Genomic DNA, 22,252 nt, shown 5'->3' on the forward strand with positions numbered 1-22,252 from the left:
GGCCTAGAGCATGCAAGGCAAGCGTTCTACCACTGAGCCACCTTCCCAGCCCCCAGAAATTGAAATTGTATGTATGTGGATAAGTAGAATTGTATGACTAATCTGAATACATTAAACAAAGCCTGGAGGAAATAACTGAATTTTCTCAATTTTACATGTGGTCACTAATGATCATATATCTAACTAAACCTAGTATGGTACTTCTTTTTACTATTTGCTTGTTTAAGATATAAATTTAGTTAGAATACTTGCTACTTAGCTAACCTCTGTGGCCTTCCAAGTAGAAGATATTTTATCTGTGAGTTTTCTTTTTCATGTGTGATTGTTTTTCAAAGATTAACACTACAGTATTTCAAAGAAGCACACTAGAGTATGATCCCTCAGTTCCTCCCTTTTCCATTAAAAACTGAGTATTATGATTATCTTTTCCCATTATCTGCAATCATTTCAGTTTCCAGGGAGCCCATACATATAATTGTTAATATTGTAGATATTTCAGAGAACATATCTTTGAGCAATCCAGTGAAGATTCCTTGGGCCCACCTGATGTGAAATCATCTACCCTAACCTGTTCTATTTCTAACTCCAATTTCTATAGTGTCATTTGTAATAATTGTGTGAGGACTCTAATTTGTGAAATCTTCCTTGCACAGTGGACTGTTTAGGACAGTAGAATGAGTTAAGAATTCCTTGGAACTATTTATTACATATGACCTCATATCTAGGAATATCTTAACCTTTCTTAAGGCTACTAGCAGATAAAAAGAGATAAAAAGTTTATGGTCACTATTCTTTTAGAAATCACAACTCTTATAGGACACCATTGGAAAATATATATGGACAATATAGCATAAAATAAGTTCATTCTTTTCACCAAATAATGAACTTTCAAATGCACCTTTTGTTCTTGTCTATCAAGTCATTATTTAAAAAAGTGTTTATCTAGTTGTAGTAAATGGATAATAAAAAACATAAAATAAGGGAAAATTCACTTGTGGTTAGGTATGACCTTACATCCAATTCTTTTTACTTTTTATTAATTTATTTTTCTAGTCCTGGGGTTTGAACTCAGCACGTGGGCTCTGTCCCTGAGCCTCTCTGTGTTCAGGGCTAGCCCTCTTCCACTTGAGCCACAGCACCACTTCCTGCTTTTTCTGTTTATGTGGTACTGAGGAATGGAACCCAAGGCTTTATGCATGCTAGGCAAGCACTCTACCACTACACCATATTCCCAGCCTGATTAAGTAAATAAAATTGTAATTTTGTATTTAATGAGGTATATAACTTATTTTATTTAACAGAAAGAAAACCAAACATATAACTAAATCATATTGCTAATAGTTGAGTGAATAAATAGGACATCTAAGCCAGGCGCCAGTGGCTCACGCCTGCAATCATAGCTACTCAGGAGACTGAGATCTGAGGATCGCGGTTCAAAGCCAGCCCGGGCAGGAAAGTTCGCGAGACTCTTATATCCAATAAACACTAGAACAACGGAAGTGATGCTGTGGCTCAAGCAGTAGAGCTGAAGAGCACAAGGACAGCGCCCACGCCCAGAGTTGAACCCCACGACCAACCAAAAAAAAAAACAAAACCAAATTGGACATCTATCATCTCTCTGATATGGTCCTATGTATTTTACTCAAAAGAACAAGGTGAACTTTAAAATATGAGAATGAAAGTCTGAAAGTTTGCTTGCAAAGGAAAAAAATGTTTATCAAATAAAACATACAATTTAGCTCAGCTATGTTTCTATATATACAAGGAAATGTGGATATGCAATTACTTTAGAAAGGAAAATTTTCTATTCTTTGTGATTATATTTTGACAGATATTGCATAATAATGTTATAAAATTTTCTTAATATTTTAACAAGTTTTAGGAGCCTTCTGAGAGTACTCATTTTTTTTTTTTTTTTGCCAGTCCTGGAGCTTAAACTCAGGGCCTGAGCTTCTTTTGCTCAAGCATTCTACCACTTGACCCACAGTTCCACTTCTGGGATTTTTTGTTTTGTTTTGGATAATATTTTGGAGATAGGAATCTCACAGACTTTTCTGTCCAGGTTTGCTTCAGATTACTATTCTCTGATCTCAACCTACTGAGGAGCTAGGTTTACAGGCATGACCCACCCATGCCTGGTTTACTCAACCTATGCCCAGATTGCTTTGTTATTTTTTGATAAGATCTTGCTATGTAGCTCAGACTGGCCTCAAACTCAAAATTCTCCTGCCTCTGCTTCTTGAGTGCTGGTAAGCAGGCATGGGTTACCACACATAGCTAAGAAAGCTGCATTTTAAAAATTTGCATTAGTATTTATACATCAAATTCGATAAATGAGAATGCAATCCAATATCATAGTAAATAGTTTCCTTCACTTAGGGAATGTCCTTAAGAATCAGGCAAGAAGGGAAGCAGATAAATCTAAAAGATGCCAGGCCTCACTGATGGCTCATGCCTGTAATTCTAGCTACTCAAGAGGTTGAGATCTTATGATTGAGGTTCAAAGCCCAGACAAATCTGAGAGGGTCATATCTCCAATTAGCCAGCAAAAAGCTGGAAGTAGAGGTGTGGCTCAAGTGGCAGGAAGCTAGACTTTAACAAAAAAGCAAGAGAGCTCCCTAAAAGTCTCATAGGATTCAGTCATAAATCCAAAAGGACTTGGGCTTTTCCTTGTTGGAAGACTGCTGATTACTTTCTCAATCTCATTGCACATATGGGCTTGTTTAAGTAGTTTATATATTCTTCGTTCACATTAAGCAGTTTGTATGCCTTAGTAATTTATCCATTTCTACTAGATTTTCCATTTTTTATTTGAGTATAGGTTTTGAAAGTAGTCCTTCATAATCTTTTTGATCTCTTGGATGTTTGTTCTTTGGCATCTCTGATTTTGTTGATCAGAGTCTCCTCTTCATCAATATAGCCAGTGACCTGTCAATTGTATTGCTTCCTCCCCCCCCAAAGAACCAACTCTTGTTGATTTTATGTATAGATTTAAAAATCTCTATTTCATTGATTTCTGCCTTATTCTTTACTATCTTTAGTAGTCCTGGGTTGGGTTTGTTCCTATTTTGCTAGCAGCTTTAGTTGGATCATTTTTTTTCCTTTTGTCAGTCATGGAGCTTGAAGAACTCAGGGCCTTGGCACTGTCCCTGAGCTCTTTTTGCTCATGGCTACTACTCTACCACTTTGAGCCACAGTGTCACTTCCAGTTTCTGAGTAGTTAATTGGAGATAAGAGTCTCATGGAGATTTTTCTGCTTCATATGGCTTGGAAGGGCAAACTTTGCAATCTCAGTAGCTCTGATGACAAGAAAATGTCACTATGTCCAGCTATTGATTAAGAAGGGATTTTGTGGCTGGGAAGGTAGCCCAGTGGTAGAGTACTTGTCTTGCATGCATGAGGCCCTGGGTTTGATTTCTCAGTACCACATAAGCAGAAAAAGCTGGAAGTGGCACTGTGGCTCAAGTGGTAGAGCGCTAGCCTTAAGCTGAAGAGCTGAGGGACAGCGCCCAGGCCCAGAGTTCAGGCTCATGGCTCACAAAAAAAAAAAGGGATTTTGTGTATATTTTTTGCCTTGTGTCAAATAGCAGTCTTCATGATCTCAGCCTCCCAAGTAGCTAGGATTACATGTATGACCCACTGGTATCCAGTGGCATGACTCCTTTATTGGGACATGAGCTCAAGGTGAAGAGAGATAGCAGATCTATAAAGGAATAAGGTTGCTGCTTGCTGAGAAAAGGAAAGAAGCAGATTTTACTGATTTTTATTTGAGAGACAGGAGTGAGCTAAAGTCTAATAATTGTCCATTGGTTATAATTGGAGTTTTCAAAGATGTTTTCCTTTCTGTGTGCAAGCATTTTTTGTTGTTGTTGTTGTTGGTCATGATATCTGTTTTTGTTCTTAGTAGTTAACAGTAGGGTAAACTCTAGCTCTAGAACAGGTAACTTACAGCTGGTGTTATCACACTGCATAAATATCTTGGCCTGTGTTTTTTTGTTGGCTTGAACTCAGGATCTGGGTGCTGTACTTGAGCCTCTTTACACTCAGGGTAATGATCTACCACTTGAGCCACAGCACTACTTCCACTTTTTTAGTTGTTAATTGGAGATAAGAGTCTCACAGGAAGCCAGACACTGGTGGCTCACGCCTGTAATCCTAGCTACTCAGGAGGCTGAGATCTGAGGATCACAGTTCAAAGCCAGCCTGGGCAGGAAAGTCCATGAGACTCTTATCTCCAATAAACCACTAGAAAATCAGAAGTGGTGCTGTGGCTCAAGCGGTAGAACACTTGGCTTGAGCTGAAGAGTGCAAGGACAGTGCCCAAAAGCCTAGAGTTCAAGCCCCAGGACTGACCAAAAAAAAAAAAAAAGGTGTCTAACAGGGACTTGTCTGCCCAGGCTGGCCTTGAACTGTGATTCTCAGATTTCAGCTTCCTGAGTAGCTAGGGTTACAGGTATGAACCACCAGTGCCCAGCATCTTGGCCTTTTGATAGGGCTAAAGAACTCTCAGTGCTCTGAGATGGAAGCAGTTAGGGAAAGAAGAAATGCACATTTGCTCCAAAAAGCAAGAGGCCAAGTTAACCATCTAGGAACATTTTGGATAGCTAGCATTGGTAGCTCACATCTGTCTGTAATCTTAGCTACTCAGAAAGCTAGAATCTGAGGATCAAGGTTCAAACCAGCCAAGAAAGAAAAGTCTGTCAGACTCTTATTTTTAACTAATAACAAAAGTCTAGAAATGGAGATGTGGCTCAAGTGGTAGAGTGTCAGTCTTAAGCAGAAAAAAACTAAAAGAGAGTACAAGACCTTGAGTTCAAGGCTCCGTACCAGAGTAAATAAAAGTCTTGAATAAAATGACTCTCAACCGGTTTGTCTACATTCAGAGTTCAGTAGAGTCTGAACTAAAGGTTGGGGCAGTAAGGAAATAGTATGAGAGCTGGGTACTGGTGGCTCACACCTGTAATCCTAGCTATTCAGGAAACAGATCTGAGCATTAAAGTTGGAAGCCAGCCCCAGGCAGGAAAGCCATAGGACTCTTATTGCCAATTAACCATCAGGGAATGCTGTGACTCAAAGTGGTAGAGTGCTGGTCTTGAACAAAAAAAGCTCAAGGACATGCCCAGGCCCTGAATTCAAGCCCCAAGACCTACCCAGAAAAAAGAAAAGAAAGAAAAAAGAAACAGTATGAAGACACGTAGATGATATAAATTTTAGTCACACACACACACACCCATATATAATTTTTTTTTGCCATTCCTGTGGCTGGAACTCAGGGCCTGGACATTGTCCCTGAGTTTCTTTTGTTCAAGGCTAGCACTCCACCATTTGAGCCACAGTGCCACTTCCGGCTTTTTCTATTTATGTGGTACTGTACCCAGTGGTAGAAGCAATCTACCACTAAGCCACCTTCCCAGCCCTAGCAGATATATTTAGCCTCTAGTTAAAAGTCAGTGCTGGGGCTGGGAAGGTGGCTCAGTGGTAGAGTGCTTGCCTTGCATGCATAAGGCCCTGGGTTTGATTCCTCAGCACCACATAAGCAGAAAAAACTAGAAATGGCGCTTTGATTCAAGTGGTAGAGTGCTAGCCTTGAGCTGAAGACAGTGCCCAAGCCCAGAGTTTAAGCCCCATAACCGAAAAAGAAAAAAAAAAATGTCAGTGCTTTCATGCACTTTCCTGCCCAGCCTGGCTTTGAACCAGGATCCTCAGATCTCAGCCTCCTGAGTAGCTAGTTTTACAGGTGTGAACCACCAGTCCTCATCTTAGAAATATTTGTGTGTGTGTGTGTCTATCGTGGGGCTTCAACTCTGGGCCAGGGCACTATTCCTCAGCAATTCAGCTCAAGGCTAGCTCTACCAGTTGAGTCACAGTGCCACTTCTGGTTTTCTGGTGGTTTATTGGAGATGAGTCTCATGGACTTTCCTGCCTGGGCTGGCTTTGAACCACCATCCTCAGATCTCAGCCTCCTGAGTGACTAGAATTATAGGCCTGAGCCACCGGTGCCCAGCTTAGTGAGCTGCTTCTTAAGCCTAGCATTCTACCACTTGAGCCACAGTACCACTTCCAGCCTTTTCTGTTTATGTGGTGCTGAGGAATTGAACCAAGGGCTTCATGCGTGCTAGGCAGGTACTCTACCACTAAGCCACATTCCTAGCCCATAGCTTATCCTTTGGTAGAAATAAATGATACCAAGGTATCTGACCAAAATCAGGTAGCATCCTACTAGGGTGGAGTTCAAACCATAACTTCAAACATGCAAAACTAAATCAGGCCACGTGGAGGTGTTTTTGGTAACCATTTTGGTGAGTTAAATAGTTGCCTAATAACCTGAAGCACAGAAAGCAGAGTATTTCTAGATCACCCAATGTGATGACTGGACGTATATCTCAGTCATAGATCTTGCTTAGACATGCATGGCTCTAGCGCCCAGACTACCCAACCAACCCAAAACGCAAAACCAAAACAAAACGAAAAACCCAGCCAATAGACCAAAGAAAAAATCCACCGATAAGCCGAGGTTAAAAGTATTTAACGGCAAAAGAAGGATCAAATAAGGAAAGTAAGAAGTGAAATTTTCTCCTCAAACTAAAAATGCCCACATTTTTACCTAGGCTGGATTAGGTCATTTGTATCTATAGCTCAGGGCAAAGGGAAAGTTTTCAGTCTCCAGGACATCTCTGAAGAGGAGATATGAAAATAGCCTTAAGGAGTTTGCTCAGTCACGTCAAGACCAAAGAAACTCCCCGAGATCAGTGAGCACCTCAACATGGAGGGTCCCTGTCCCTCCTCTAGGATCCTCCACTTCAGGAAAGCAACGCAGCCACCAGCCAGCCCCAGTGGTGGCTAGGCAACCCTCGGAACACTCTTCCCTGTTAGCCCCGCCTCTTGAGGCACTTCCGCTACCGCGAGCCCCAATACTCTCCCTTTCATTGGTCAACATCCCCCAGGAGGAAGGCGGGGGAAAATACGTCAGATAGTGAGGTAATTTCCGGCCCGGGAGCGCGCGGGTTGATTCGCCCTTCCTCAGCCGCGGTCGCTCGCAGCTCGGAAATGGCGGGTAAGTTCCCGGGAAAAAGTTTACCGAGGAGAGGAAGCGGGCAGGTCTGGAAAAGAACGCTGGAACGGCTGTGACAGTACCCGCTTGGAACTTTCGGTCCCTAGCCTGAGTTCCAGACGGGCGGCTTTGGTCGGGAAGCTCAGAACTCCGAGCCTAGCGTCTGGTCGGCCGCGCTCCGCGCCCCCGCCCCCACCGCTCAGGGCTTTTGCGCCGTCTGCGAACAACCTGGCCCGGGCCGAGGACCCGAGACGTGGGGAAAAGCGTTATGGACTTCATTTCAGTGCCACACGTCTGGGGGCCTGCTAGTTTTCCGGTTCCTTTTGCAGGAGTGTTTTAGCGCTGCCACATCTGGTTGTGTTCCCGCCAGCTGATTTTCATACTCAAATCCTCCTCTTGCAGGTCTCCTCCACAGCCAACTTTGAGCTAGCGCATTCCCTTCCATCTTGACCCACTTTGTAATCACCTCCTTATCCCTTCTACTTTAATATTCCAAAATCGTAGTTAGCTGTCCTTGGGGAGAGACGTGGCCCCCTTCCTTCATATTCAAACGAATATGACTGAAGTACTGTTATCTTGGGTTCTACTTTGTCTATTTTTAAGTTCATTCCCATCAGTTTACAATGTTTAAAATTTAAAACTGCTTTTTCTTTGTACTTGAATTGATACTCTTTGTGGTTCTAAGTATGCCCTCTCCCCTCCCACCTATCTTTTGAAGTGATGAGCAGTAATCAGTTTTAATCACTGTACCCTAGCAGTAGTATCACTGATAGTTCAGCATTTCAGTTTTATAGGTAATGCAGCTTGAACGAGGTATAAAGTGAGGTCTGCATGAAAATTGTTCTTACAGATAGAGACTGTATGATACTGGTGTTACCGTAAAAGGCGAGCAGGAGTATACGTACTGTGTAAGGTGTACATGTTTCTAAGAATTACATTAAAAAATCAAAATTCATCAAAAATGACATCAACATTTAAATGTCCACCTCACCACTTAGTGGTTGGGTCCTTTCAACTAAAATTTTTTTAATGAAAAATTGATACAGTACCTATTTATAGACTTGAGGTTAAGTTAATATACAGTTTCACACAAATTGTGTTGCTTAAGTCATACTTTTTTTTTGTTGGTCGTGGGTCCTGAACTCTGGGCCTGGGCACTGCCCCTCAGTTCTTCAGCTCAAGATTAGTGCTCTATCACTTGAGCCACAGCGCCACTTCTGGCTTTTTCTGCTTATGTGGTGCTGAGGAATTGACCCCAGGGCCTTATTCATGCGAGGCAAGCACTCTACCACTGAGCTACCTTCCCAGCCCCCATACATGTATTTTTTAAAGTAAATTCTTTAGTCTCAGGGTTTTGTTTTTGTTATCGTGCCATACAGAGCTTGAACTCAGGGTCTCATGCTTTCATTCTGCTTTTTTCCTCATGGTTGGTGCTCTACTGCTTGAGCCACACCTCCTGCCTGCCTTTATTGTTAGCTAATTGGAAATAGAATCTTGGACTTTTCTGCCTGGGCTGGCTCCGAACCTTGATTCTCAGATCTCAGCCTCCTTAATAGCTAGGATTAGAGGCATAAGCCACCTGTGCCTTATGACCAGGCTTTTTGTTCTGAAACAAGGCTTAACTATGTAACCCAGGTTGGCCCCCAACTCCAGATCCCCTTGCCTCAGACCCCTAAGACATATGCTACCATGGCTATCCTAGAAGTGATTTGTTCTTTTTTTTTGGTCAGTCGTGGGGCTTGAACTCTGCGTTTGGGGGCTGTCCCTGCGCTCTTCAGCTCAAGGCGAGTGCTCTACCGCTTGAGCCACAGCACCACTTCGGGTTTTTGAGTGGTTTATTGGAGATAAGAGTTTCGTGGACTTTCCTGCCTGGGCTGGCTTTGAACTGTGATCCTCAAATCTCAGCCTTCTGAGTAGCTAGGATTACAGGCGTGAGCCACCAGCACCCAGCTTGTGATTTGTTCTTAAAAAGCACCAGTACTGGGGCTTGAATTCAGGGCTAGTGTGCTATCCTTTAGCTTTTTCTTTTAAAGGCTTGGTGCTTTACCGCTTAGCCAGATCTCTACTTCTGGCTTTTTGCTGGTTACATAGATATAAAGAGTCCTAAATTCGTCTGGTCTGCTGTCTTCAAACTATAATCCTCAGATCTTGAACTCCTGAGTGGCTAGAATTACAACTGTGTGTCACCAGCATCTAGGTTTCAGAATGTTATTTTGAGGGTCAAGTATGGTGGGACTTTGGAGATACAGGTAAGAGACTTGCAGTCTAAGGCCAAGACAAAAGTCAGAGCCCCTCTCTGAAAAGCAAACAAAACCAAAAGGCACTTGAAAGTATTTGGCCCAACCAGAAGAGCCTTTAAGAACTGAGTTCAAAATGCTACTACTGCCAAAAAACCATTTTTCACTTATTTTGTTTTGTAATGAAATGTTCATATGTACTATTTATTGAGGAGTATATGGAAAATGACTTGTACTTTCAAACTTCTTAAAATTTAAGTAGTTGTAGTTTATGAATACAGTGGGTCTTGATGAGTGTCACCCTTTGTTGATATTTTAAATCCTATCTTTATCCTACTTCTAGTTATATATTTAAATCACTTTAAACCAAACTTTAAAACTTTTCTCTTAGGATTTGGTGCTATGGAGAAATTTTTGGTAGAATATAAGAGTGCAGTGGAAAAAAAATTGGCAGAATACAAATGTAACACCAACACAGCAATTGAACTGAAATTAGGTATGTATACAATTTCTAGGTGACTGTGGTGTATATTTATCTATGTGGTTGTATATTTCTATTTAATCTTTTAAAGTTTGACATAGAATTTTATGTAGAAACATTGAGCTCATTCAGATTTTGTGCAGTCTTGGTTTATGTTACGGAGTAGGTAGGTATTTATGAGATGGTAGGTGATGGGAATCTGCTTTGTTCTTATAACTCTGTGTTGCTCTCCTCTCAGCCCAATATTTTTATGTATCCAAAGACCTTATATGAAAGACTTGCCTTTCCCTTCTCTGTCCAAACTTTTTATGTATCTAAAGATGGAATATGAACGATTGACTCCCACCTTAGTCCCCTAGGTCAAGCAAAACACCAGGTTCATGTTCACATGCTTATCAGTAGGCATGTCACTCTGATCTTGGCTTAGCTGAAAGCCCCCTCACCCCAGGCTGAGCATTCTATTCTGGGCCTGGTCTAGAATACCACCCTTAGCTCCCAACCCAGGTGGAGCATTCCATTTTGAGCCTATTTTTTATTTTCTGCTTCTTTGTTAAGGTTCATATAAGCCTGACCCCAAATCCAGCCCCTCATACAACCTCCGTACCCATGGGAAGGTCTCCTCACTGACAATAAACAGTCTTAGCCTATTGAAGATCAAATCTGGCTTGTTTTCTTCCTTTCTCCAGTAAGGTTTAACATGGGAAAGACATTGTGGCAAAAAGTCAGGTGTATGTAGTCTCAGCCTCTTTTTTGTCTATAAAGAAAGAGATAATGTGTTGGTGAAGATGTGGAAGAAAAATCACTTGTGCATTGCTGGTGTAAAATAATAAAAGATCATTTAGGAAACAGTTTGGCAGTTGAAAATTTAAGAATAAATTAACTGACTCAGCAATTCTATTTCCAGATATCTATCTATACAAGAAAATTAAGAACTAGAGATATGACTCAAGCCCTGCATAGTTAGAGAGAATCCTTGAATTCAGATCCCAGTGGCCCACCCCCAAAATAAAGAACAAGAGAAATTACATTTATATCCGTGTAACATTATTTAGATTCACCAAAAATGAAAACACCCCATATATATATATATGTATGCTAAAAAATGAATAAAATATAATCTATCTGTACAGTAGAATACGGAGGATAAAAAGGATGAAGTTTGAATACATGGAGAAACCTAAAAGAACATTATGTTAATTGAGAGAAGCCAAATGGAAACACCATACTGCTAGGCACAGGTGTCTCATTCCTATAATCTTAGCTACTCAGGAGGCTGAGATCTGAGGATTCCAGTTGGAATCCAGCCCAGGCAGAAATGTCCATAAGACTCTTATCTCCAAAGAAAGCTGGAAGTGGACTTGTAGCTCAAGTGGAAGAGTGCTGGCCTTAGCCTAAAGCCCAGGAACAGTGTTCAGGCGCTGATTTCAAGCCCCAGGACCTGTACAAAACAAAATAAACAAAAAAAAGCCTTTACACAAATATACTTACATGAAATACTGAGGAGGGAAAATCTATAAAAACACAGTAAATTAGTGTTTTACCTAGGACTGGAGGTAGAAATGGAGAGTAATTGCAAAGAGGTATTAAGTTGCTTTTCAATGTGATAAAAATGTTTAAAAAATACATTGCGGGGGGGCTGGGAAAGTGGCTCAGTGGTAGAGTGCTTCAGTGGTAGAGTGCTTGTCTTGCATGCATGAGGCCTTGGGTTCAATTCCTCAACACCACATAAACAGAAAAAGCCAGAAGTGGTGCTGTGGCTCAAGTGGTAGAGCACTATCCTTGAGCTGAAGAACTGAGGGACAGTGCCCAGGCCCAGAGTTCAGGCCCCACGACTGACCAAAAAAAAAAACACATTGCATGTCTGGAGGTTGGGCTCAAATGGTGCCAGCCATGAGCAGAAGAGACTGAGCAAGAGTTCAAGGCCCAAGTACCAGCAAATAAATGAGTGGATGAATGAAAAATTATAGACAAAATTACTAAGAATATATTGTGCTGTAACTTAATTCATACTATGTTAGTATGGTTCTTTTCCATACTTTAGTTTCCTCAAATGTAAAATATTGTTAATGGTACTTTGTCCCTGAGCTTTTTGCTAAAGGCTAGCACTCTACCACTTGAGGTATAGCACCACTGACAGTTTTTTGTTTATGTGGTACTGAGGAATTGAACCCAGGACTTCATGCATGCTAGGCAAGCACTCTACCACTAGCCCACATTCCCAGCCCACTTTATGATGGTTTTAAAGACTAGATAAGTTAAATACACATAAACTATAAAAAATAATCCGTAAATGTTATTTTTATTGAAAATAATTTTGAAATGTAACATATAGAAAGAAGTTGATGAAGAAGCTAACAGTTTCCTAAACCCTCACTTCAAATATCTAGATTGTGTGTGCATGTTAACTTTTTTTTTTTTGGTCCGGTTGTGGGGCCTGAACTCTGGGCCTGAGCACTGTCCCTCAGCTCTTCAGCTCAAGGCTAGTGTCCTACCACTTGAGCCATAGTGCCACTTCCGGCTTTTTTCTTTTTTTATGTGGTGCTGAGGAATCGAACCCAGGGCCTCAGGCATGCAAGGCAAGTGCTCTACCACTGAGCCAGCTTCCCAGCACCCATGTTAACTTTTTTTTTGTCGGTCATGGGGCTTGAACTCTGGGTCTGGGTACTATCCCTCAGCTCTTCAGCTCAAGGTGAGTGCTCTACCACTTGAGCCCAGCACCACTCATGGTTTTCTGAGTAGTTATTAGGGATGAGTCTCAACTTTTCTGCCCAGGCTGGCTTTGAACCGCGATTCTGAGATCTCAGCCCCCTGAGTGGCTAGGATTACAGGTGTGAGCCACTGGTGCCGGGTGTTGTTCCTCAGCTCTTCAGCTCAAGGCTAGCACTCTACCACTTGTGCCACAGCGCCACTTCTGGCTTTTTCTACTTATGTGGTGCTGAGGAATCAAACCCAGGGCCTCATACATGTGAGGCAAGCACTCTACCACTGAGCCACCGTCCCAGTCCCCATATATTAACCTTTCTAAAACAAGGATTCTGTTGTGTAGCTGCTTTTTTAGGTAGGTTAACAAGACCTCAGATACAGTTTTCTGTGACTACATACAGATTCATGTCAAATTATGTGTTAAAAAAAATCTCTGTGAGACTCTCATCTCCAGTAAACTACTAAAAAAAAGCCAAAAGTAGCAGTGTGGCTCAAGTGGTAGAGCAGTAGCTCAGAAGCTTAGGAACAGCACCCAGGCCCAGAGTTCAAGCCCAAGGACTGGGGGAAAAAAAAGCATTTTTAGGGCTGGGAAGGTAGAGTGCTTGCCTCGAATGGATGAGGCCCTGGGTTTGATTCCTCAGCACCACATAAACAGAAAAGGCTGGAAGTGGCGCTGTGGCACAATTGGTAGAGTGCTAGCCTTGAGCTGAAGAGCTGAGGGTCAGCGCCCAAGTCCAAAGTTCAAGCCCCATGACCAACCAAAAAAAAGGCCTTTTTAGCTGGGTGCTGGTGGCTCATGCCTGTAATCCTAGCTACTCAGGGGGCTGAGATTGAGGATTCCCATTTGAAGCCATTCTGGACAGAAAAGTTTGTGAAACTCTTCTCTAGTAAACTACTCAGAACAAGCTGGAAGTGGCTCTGAGGCTCAAGTGGTAGAGTGCTGGCCTTGAGTAAAAGAAGCTAAGGATTAGCACCTCAGCCCTGAGTTCAAGCCCCAGGACTGGTGCAGATATTAAAACAATAATTTTATAACATATATGTGTGAATGTGTAATCTGACTACAAATTGAAATGTTAGGGTGAATTTCTCCAATTTACCACTATTGACTGTTTTGTTTTGTTTTTGGTTGGTTGTGGGCTTGAATGCTGGGCCTGGGTGCTGTCCCTGAGCTCTTCAGTTCAAGGGGAGTTCTCTACCATTTGACCCACAGTTTCACTTCCAGTTTTCTGGTGGTTAATTGGAGATTAGAATCTCAGGGACATTCCTGCCCAGGCTGGCTTTGAACCGTGATCTTCAGATCTCAGCCTCCTGAGTAGCTAGGATTACAGGCATGAGCCACCAGCACCAGGCTTATTGACTGGTTTTGTTTTTGTTTTTTTGATTGTGGGCCTTGAACTCTGGGCCTGAGTGCTGTCCTTCAGGTCTTCAGCTCAAGGTTAGTACTGTACCACTTGAGCCATAGTGCTACTTTTGGTTTTCTTAGTGGTTTATTGGAGATAAGAGTCTTACTGACTTTCCTGCCCATGCTGGCTTTGAACCAGATCCTCAAATCTCAGCTTCTTGAATAGCTAGGATTATAGGTATGAGCCACCTGCGCCTGGCTATTGACTGTTTTTTAATGGGCCGTCTAATACATTGTATTACCTTTACCATCATGTTCCTCCTAGTCTTTATACACTGGATGCCAGTAATACTTCTCCAATTTTAACTACTAAACGTATCACCAGATATTGTCAAACATTGAGATAATGAATCTAACCTTAGTTTCCCCATTCTGAGAATCATTGTGCTAGATGAAAATAAATGAACATATTGTACTTACGTCCCTTTTGTCAAATTGCCTTCCAAAATAATATTCATACTTTTGCCAGTATTTACCTATTTCCTTGTCAGTACTGCATATTTTAAAGCAGAACACAAAACCCCTGTCCCTCTTCGTGAATGAAAAAGTTTTCTTATTTTGATTTGTATTTTATATAATCATTAATGAGATCAAGATGTTTCCTTTTTTTAAAGGAAACTTTAAAATTGTGGTTTAAAAACCCCTAAATTTTATTGAATTTATCACTTTGAGATGTTTTTTGAGATGGGGGGGTCTCACTGTTTAAACAGGCTCAAACTCCTGATGTATGTGTGATCTTTCTCCCTCAGCCTCCCAAATAGCTGAGACTATAGGTGGGCACCTCTGCTCCCAGCTTTTAAATCTTTATCATTTAAAAGTATTCAAGTCAGCCTGGTGCCGGTGGCTCATACCTATAATCCTAGCTACTCAGGAAGCTGAGATCTGAGGATCCTGGTTCAAAGCCAGCCTGGGCAGGAGAAAGTCCATGAGACTTATCTCCAATTAACCACCAAAAAACTAGAAGTGGTGCTGTGGCTCAAGTGGTAGAGCATTCGCCTTGAGCTGAACAGCTGAGAGACAGTGCCCAGGCCCAGAGTTTAAGCCCCATGACTGACCAAAAAAAAAAAAGTGTACAAGTCAATAGTGCCCAGTGGGTCTTCCATATTCCTTGCAACTCTTATTTATTTATTTATTTATTTGTTGGTCGTGAGGTTTGAACTCTGGGCCTGGGCACTGTCCCTCAACTCTTCAGCTCAAGGCTAGTGCTCTACCACTTGAGCCACAGCACCACTTCTGGCTTTTTCTATATATGTGGTGCTGAGGAATTGAACCCAGTCCCACATGCATGTGAGGTAAGCACTCTACCACTGAGCCACCTTCCCAGCCCCACAACTCTTATTTTAAGAGTTTTCTTTTATCTATCATTTTTCCATATGAACCTTTTTATTAGGTTCCCAAGAGAATTTTTGTTTATTTTCTTAAATTGAGATTCTGTTATATTTTCAGCTTAAGCTGTGCAGAATCCTTACAGTTTTTAGTAGTAAGAATGTTTTTTCAGGCCTTTTTAATGTTTATAGAATTATAAACTATTCATAGATAATTATTAAGTTTATTCCTAAGCATTTATCTATTTTGTAGCTATTATAATTGTGATCTCTTCATCTTCTTCCTTGCCTACTAGGGATTGAGTGCAGGGTTTTGCACCTGACAATAATCTCTCTACCACTTGAGGCATGCCCTGTAATGTTTATTTATATATTTGTTTTTGAAATCAAGTCTCGCTAACCCATATGCTGGTCTGGAACTTGTTATCCTCTTGTCTCTGCCTCCTGAGTAGATGGGCTCACAGGCATGTGCCAACACACTTGGTTTTATTGTTTATATTTATTTGTGATGTGCAGGGAAATTTTAGGAAAAACTTCCAAGTATGTATACATTTTCCTATATCAAAACCCAGTTTGTGCACCTTAAATTCATATATATGAACAAATATTACATGTCTGGCCATTCTAACTTTTCCAGTCAGTAGCAGATACCTTTGTTTCCTCAAACCAGTCTTTGATATTTCTCTTACACTTCATTCTTCCTTATCTGTACCCTCTTTGACCAAACATTTATTGAAATTTATGTGACAGGTAAAGTGCTAAAAATGGAGTAATTTAACTTTTGATCACATACCAATAATGCAATTAAGGTTTATTGCTTCACTTGTAGCAGATTTTTCGCATTCCATGTGGGGGGTTGACAGGTACCCTTTTTTTTTTCTTTTCTTTTTTGTTTGGTCATGGGGTGTGAACTCTGGGCTCTACCACTTGAGCCACAGCACCACGTCCAGCTTTTTTCTGCTTATGTGGTACTGAGGAATTGAACCCAGGGCCTCATGTATGCTAGTCAAGCACACTACCACTGAGCCACCTTCCCAGCCCCGAAAGGTACCCTTTTGCATAGGGAATGGATGCTGTGAAGTAGTTTATTGTAGGAAGAGTAAATCTTTTTTTAATTTTACTTTTTTGTATGTGTATGTGCTGGCACTGAACCTTGAACTCATGATTTGGGCACTGTTCCTTAGCTCTTTTGCTCAAGGCTAGCATTCTACCACTTGAGCCACAGTTCTACTTCCAGAATTTTGGTTAGTTGAAGATAAGAGTCTCAGGGACTTTTCTGTCCAGGTTGACTTCGAATGGTGGTATTCAGAGCTCAGTATCTTGAGTAGCTAGGATTCAGGCATGAACCACTGGCATACAGCTCATTTTTATCAGTTTTCAAGTCTATAATTAGGTAGCTAATAGCTTTTATAGTGTGCTACCAACACTACTCGTTTTTTTTTGTGTTGTTTTTTTTTTTTGGTAGGGCGTTGAGCCTGAACTCTGGGCCTGGGCACTGTCCCTCAGCTCTTCAGCTCAAGGCTAGTGCTCTACCACTTGAGTCACAGTACCACTTCTGGCTTTTTCTGCTTATGTGGTGCTGAGGAATCAGGGCCTCATGCATGCAAGGCAAGCACTCTACCACTGAGCCACCTTCCCAGTCCTCAACACTACTATTTCTAAAACAGTACTAGATAAGTAGTAAATTTTCATTTACCTTACCCTCCAGCTCTTGGCAGTCCCTAAATTAAAATCATGGTTGCAGTTGTTTATGGTTATCTCCTTTATCATCTCCTGTAGGCTGGAACAGTTTCAGTCTTCTTTTTACTTTTATAACTGTAGTTTTGCCTTAACTTTCATAACCATGTTTTCAAAAATAATGTTAGAAAATCACTATTTGAGTTATGTATTAGCTCCAGCCATGATTATGAGCTTTTTTGATAAAAGTTTTTGTTTATCATAAGTTAAATTATATCAGGAAAATGGTAATATCAGTTCTCATAAATACAAATAAAAATAACAAAAAATACCCATCTCTATCTTATATTTGTAGAAATCAAAATTGAGAATATATTGTTCACAGGCCTTTAGGTTACAAACCTGTTGTTATAGCTGCTGTCGGAAATATTTAAAAACACTTATATACTCTTGTGTGTGTGTGCTTGAACTCAAGGTCTGGGCACTGTTCCTGAGCTGCTTTTGCTCAAGGTTAGCACTTTACCACTTAAGCCACAGTTCCCTTCTGGCTTTCTTTCTTCTTTCTTTCTTTATTTCTTCTTTCTTTCCTCCTCCTCCTCCTTCTTCTTCCTTCTCATCCTCCTCCTTTTTCTTCTTCTTCTTATTTTTTTTTGTAGTTTATTAGAGACAGAGTCTCATGGATTTTCCTGCCCAGGTTGGCTTTGAACTACAGTACTCAGATCTTAGCCTCCTAAGTAGTTAGGAGTATGAGCTAGGTGTGAGCCAACAGTGCCCAGCTCGCTTATTCTTTTTGAAAAATATTTCAGTAAGCTGGTTTTTCTATTACCAAGTATACAAATACAGCAAAATGTATAAAAGGATGTCATTGTAGCTTTTTTTGTGTGTGCCAGTTATGGGGCTTGAACTCTTTTTGCTCACGGCTAGCACTCCATCACTTGAGCTACAGTTTCACTTCTAGCTTTTACATCCTTCTGAGTAGCTAGGATTACAGGTATGAGCCACCAGCACCTGACATCATTGTAGCATTTTAAATTTATTTGTTTACATTGTTGTGTTTGAACTTAGGGACTACTTGTACTAGGCAAGCACTCTATACTGAATTATATCCCTAGCCCCATACAATGTTGTTTCCAGTGGAGCTGTGAATGGGTGGCAAAGCAACAGCATTAGTGACATCTAGCAGTCAAAAAACAAAATAATGTGTGTTGGTAATAGTAGAACATGTCTGTAATTCTAGGTATTTGGGAGACAAATTCAAGGCAGATCCTTGAGAGGATCACAGTTCAAGGGCAATGCAGGCAAAAAGTTAGTGAGACCCTAGCTGGAAAATGACTAGAGCAAAAAGATTGTGAGTATAGCTCAAGTGATAGAGTGCCTACCAGAGTACAAGACCTTGAGTTCAAACCCCAATTCTACAAAAAAAGAAAAAAGAAGAAAGTAATGCTAGTTACTTCATTATAGTGAATGATAGTGAGTTCATCAAATTCAGGATATATCTGTTCTCAGAATATTTCTTTTAACATTCTGACTTCATATGATTCATAGTTTTATTCCCTCCAGATGTCATAGATTTTTATGTTTCTTCTTACTCTGAATTGCATTTAAACATACAGAACAATAAAAACGAAATAAAAGTGTTTGTATCATTCCTAGACTTATAATTCTAGAATTATAAGATGTTGATGTTGAAATTTTCAAAGTTAATAATTTTCATTGTTTTCTAATCTCATGAGAATCTAGTATAAATCATGTAATGGAGAAGTGATATTTTTAAGTAGGAAAAATGTTTGCTGTATTCTATAGTAAAATTCTTAATGTAGAAATGCTTATCTCATATTGCTGTATTTTTAATTCTTTTAAACAGTTCGTTTTCCTGAAGATCTTGAGAATGACATTAGAACTTTCTTTCCTGAGTATACCCATCAACTCTTTGGGGATGAGTAAGTAACTTAGTAAAATACTTGACAAATGAGTATAGCAATAAGAAAAATTCCCATTCTTCTTTAAGATTCGGAAATCATTTTCTTTCTTTCTTTCTTTTTTTTTTTTTTTGTCGGTTGTGGAGCTTGAACCCTAGGCCTGGGCGCTGTCCCTCAGCTGTACAGCTCAAGGCTAGTGCTCTACCACTTGAGCCATAGCGCCCACTTCTGGTTTTCTGTTTTTTTCTGCTTAAGTGGTACTGAGGAATCAAACCCAGGGCCTCATGCATGCAAAGCAAGCACTCTACCACTGAGCACCTTCCCAGCCCCTCATTTTATTTTCTTTACTGTTCTTTTTTCTGTATATATTTTTAATATATTTTTATGTATATCTTTTATGTATGTATTCTAATATATATTTTAAAATATATTAGAATATAATAGATAGATGACAGCATCTTAGAGCAATAAGCACATTGTTTCATTTAATTCTGATAGCCATGTTAGCTGTGGGATTATTTACTACATTGTACATTGCTGGAATTGCCAGAGGACATATGAATGGTTAGCATTAAAATTCAGACAACCTGGTTTTAAAGTCCATACTTGCTTTTTGTCTTACTTTTTTTCTACTTCTTTGTTAAATTATTTCTGGTTTTTTTTTATTTTGAAAATACTGTATAGAGGGGTTACAATTACATGGGCAAGATAATGAGTACATTTCTTATCAAATTAAATTACTTCTATTATAGCATATACTCACCTACAGCTAGAAAAATCTAGTTGTTATTCTATAATTAAATAATAATTCAAAATATATTTTTAGAAACAACTCTAAAGATACCTACTTAGTATTCAGCACTTTCTTTGATTTCCTGTACCTTCATTGTATTATTAAAATAGTATTTTCTTTTTATTCTGATTAAAAAAATTTTTGATTATAGAAAATTAGGATAGCACAACAAATACTATTACCTGGATTTCCCTTCCTTTTTTCCCCTGTGTTGGGAGTGGGTCTTGAACTCAGCCTGACTACTGTTAATTATCTTTTTTGCTCAAGGCCTGTGCTCTGCCACTTGAGCCACAGCTCTATTTCCAGCTTTTTGTTGTTGTTATTAATTGGAGATAAATCTCAGGGACTTTCCTGCCTGGGCTGGCTTTGAATCTCAATATAGGCATGAACCACTGACACAGGACAATTTCTTACAACTTACCAAAAAGCTGGAAGTGGAGCTGTGACTCAAATGGTAGAGTACTAGCCTTGAGCAAAAAAACTCAAAGATAGCCTTGAGGCCCCAAGTCTAGGCCCCAGGACTGGCACACAAAACAAAATTAAATTAAAACTGTCTATGAGGCTCCCCAGTGTGTAAATATGGGTAATACTTTCCCCCCACCCCCACCCCCCCACCCGGTCGTGGGGCTTGAATTCTGGGCCTGGTAGCTGTCTTCAGCTCAAGGCTAGCACTCTACCACTTGAGCCACAGTGCCAGTCTCATGGCCTTTCCTGCTCGGGCTGGCTTTGAACCACAATCCTCAGATTTCAGCCTCCTGAGTAGTTAGGATTACAGGTATAAGCCACCACAGCCCAGCGGGTAATACTTTTTTATTAGTGACTTTTGTTTTTTCATTTCAGTGAAACTGCTTTTGGCTACAAAGGTCTCAAGATCTTGTTATACTATATTGCTGGTAGCCTGTCAACAATGTTCCGTGTTGAATATGCATCTAAAGTTGATGAAAATTTTGATTGTGTGGAGGTAAGAACAGAAATACATTTATTTTAAACTGTTTTCCAGTTGAGTTTAAGAGACATTTTAAAGTTTTAATGTTTGTGGAAGGAAAAGCTAATACAAAAGTTTTTAAATCACATATTCAGTTTTTAGTTATGGAAATATTTACCTCCCTGTATAAATAGTCTAATCCTGTAGGTTGTCTAAAATGAATATGGTCTTTAACATATATATTTCCTGGGTGGACTTTTTCTATAAAACCTTCATTTTTATGATGAGAGGTTTATTTCCTAGCTTTTGTAAATAAATGTAGTGGACAGGGAAATTCTTCCCTAGAACGACAGAGGGAAATACCTAAATTTGACACTTAATTTTTCTTTTCTGTCTTTTTTCTGAGACCATATCTTGCTATGTAGCCCCAATCTGACCATAAACTCTGGTTCCTCCTATCTCTCTTCCTAAGTGGTAGGATGATAGGCACATAATTTCATGCCATTTTATATAGATTCTTTAGATTTATTTTGCTGCATTTCTAATTCCATAAAATTTTTCTAACATACTTCTTTATGAAAATTGGTAATTAAGATTATTATAAAACCATTTGAAAAGTGTTTCTAAAGGAGGCAAATGATGAGACATTAAAAAAAAAGTAGGGCTTTGGAAGGTGGCTCAGTGGTAGAGTGCTTGCCTTGCATGCATGAGGCCCTGGGTTTGATTCCTCAGCACCACATAAACAGAAAAAGCTGGAAATGGCGCTGTGGCTCAAGTGGTAGAGCCCTGGCCTTGAGCTGAACAGCTGACGGACAGCGCCCAGGCCCAGAGTTCAAGCCCCACAACCACCACCACCAACAAAAAAGTGTGCAGCCAGGTGTTGGAGGCTCATACCTGTCATGCTAGCTACTCAGGAAGCTGAGATCTAAGACTCACAGTTCAAAGCCAGTTGGGGTAGGAAAGTCCATGAGACTTCCATCTCTAATTAACCACCAAAAAAAAAAGAGAAAAGCTGGAAGTGAAGTTTTGGCTCAAATGGTAAAACACTAGCTTTGAGTGAATAAAGCTCAGGAACAGAACCCATGCTCTGAGTTCAAGCTCCAGGACCAAAACACACACACACACACATACACACGCATGCACATACGCACGCACACACACGTATCTGTGGTAGCTTAATGGCCTCTGAAAGCATATCTCTTAGTCTCTGGAACCTACATTAGTACTACTTCATAGCAAAAAAAAAAAAAAACCACAGTAGATATGATTAAGACTATTTTAGAATATCTGGTAGGCCCTAAATGTATCTTTATGAAAAAGAGGTAGAAGGAAATATGATGACAGAAAAGGAGAATGCAGTGTGACCATAGTGGTAAAGTGATGTGGCCACAAGCCAAATAATGCCTAGCCATTAGAAGCTGAAAGAAATAACCAAGGGTACAGGTGTACTGTAATTCCAGTACTTGGCAGGGTGAACATAGTATTGAGAATCCAAGACGAGAGTGGTCTATATAACAACCTTGTCTTACCTTCTCCCCCCAAAAAACTCCCAAAAAACAACTGAAAGGCTTTTTGCAGTTAAGAAAATAATCTAGGGCTGGGAAGGTGGCTCAGTGGTAGAGCGCTTGCCTTGCATGCCTGAGGCCCTGGGTTCAATTCTCCAGCACCACATAAGCAAAAAGAAAAAAAAGCCGGAAGTGGCACTGTGGCTCAAGTGGTAGAGCGCTAGCCCTGAGCTG

General features: G+C 40.3%; 2 protein-coding genes across 3 annotated transcripts in view; one reads left to right on the forward strand and one right to left on the reverse strand.

The window, feature by feature from the left end:
* The window catches only part of Slc25a12 (solute carrier family 25 (aspartate/glutamate carrier), member 12), a 108,212-nt gene extending 101,373 nt beyond the window's left edge, over positions 1-6,839 (reverse strand). The window contains exon 1 of the mRNA XM_013030518.1: positions 6,758-6,839. The gene's annotated coding sequence lies outside the window, so the exon portion shown is untranslated. The remainder of the gene's footprint in view (positions 1-6,757) is intronic.
* A 140-nt stretch (positions 6,840-6,979) lies between these two features.
* The window catches only part of Hat1 (histone acetyltransferase 1), a 49,421-nt gene continuing 34,148 nt past the window's right edge, over positions 6,980-22,252 (forward strand). The window contains exons 1-5 of one of the 2 annotated variants that reach the window (XM_013030697.1): positions 6,986-7,054; positions 7,838-7,936; positions 9,680-9,784; positions 18,741-18,816; positions 20,429-20,549. In XM_013030697.1, the coding sequence (XP_012886151.1) occupies positions 9,691-9,784; positions 18,741-18,816; positions 20,429-20,549 (291 nt within the window). In that variant the 5' untranslated portion in view covers positions 6,986-7,054; positions 7,838-7,936; positions 9,680-9,690. Of the gene's footprint in view, positions 7,055-7,837; positions 7,937-9,679; positions 9,785-18,740; positions 18,817-20,428; positions 20,550-22,252 lie in introns of both variants that reach the window. The other variant, XM_013030689.1, reaches the window with a different exon arrangement.

Source organism: Dipodomys ordii, unplaced genomic scaffold, assembly GCF_000151885.1.
Source record: "Dipodomys ordii isolate 6190 unplaced genomic scaffold, Dord_2.0 Scaffold5, whole genome shotgun sequence".
Classification (NCBI taxonomy): Eukaryota; Metazoa; Chordata; class Mammalia; order Rodentia; family Heteromyidae; genus Dipodomys; species Dipodomys ordii.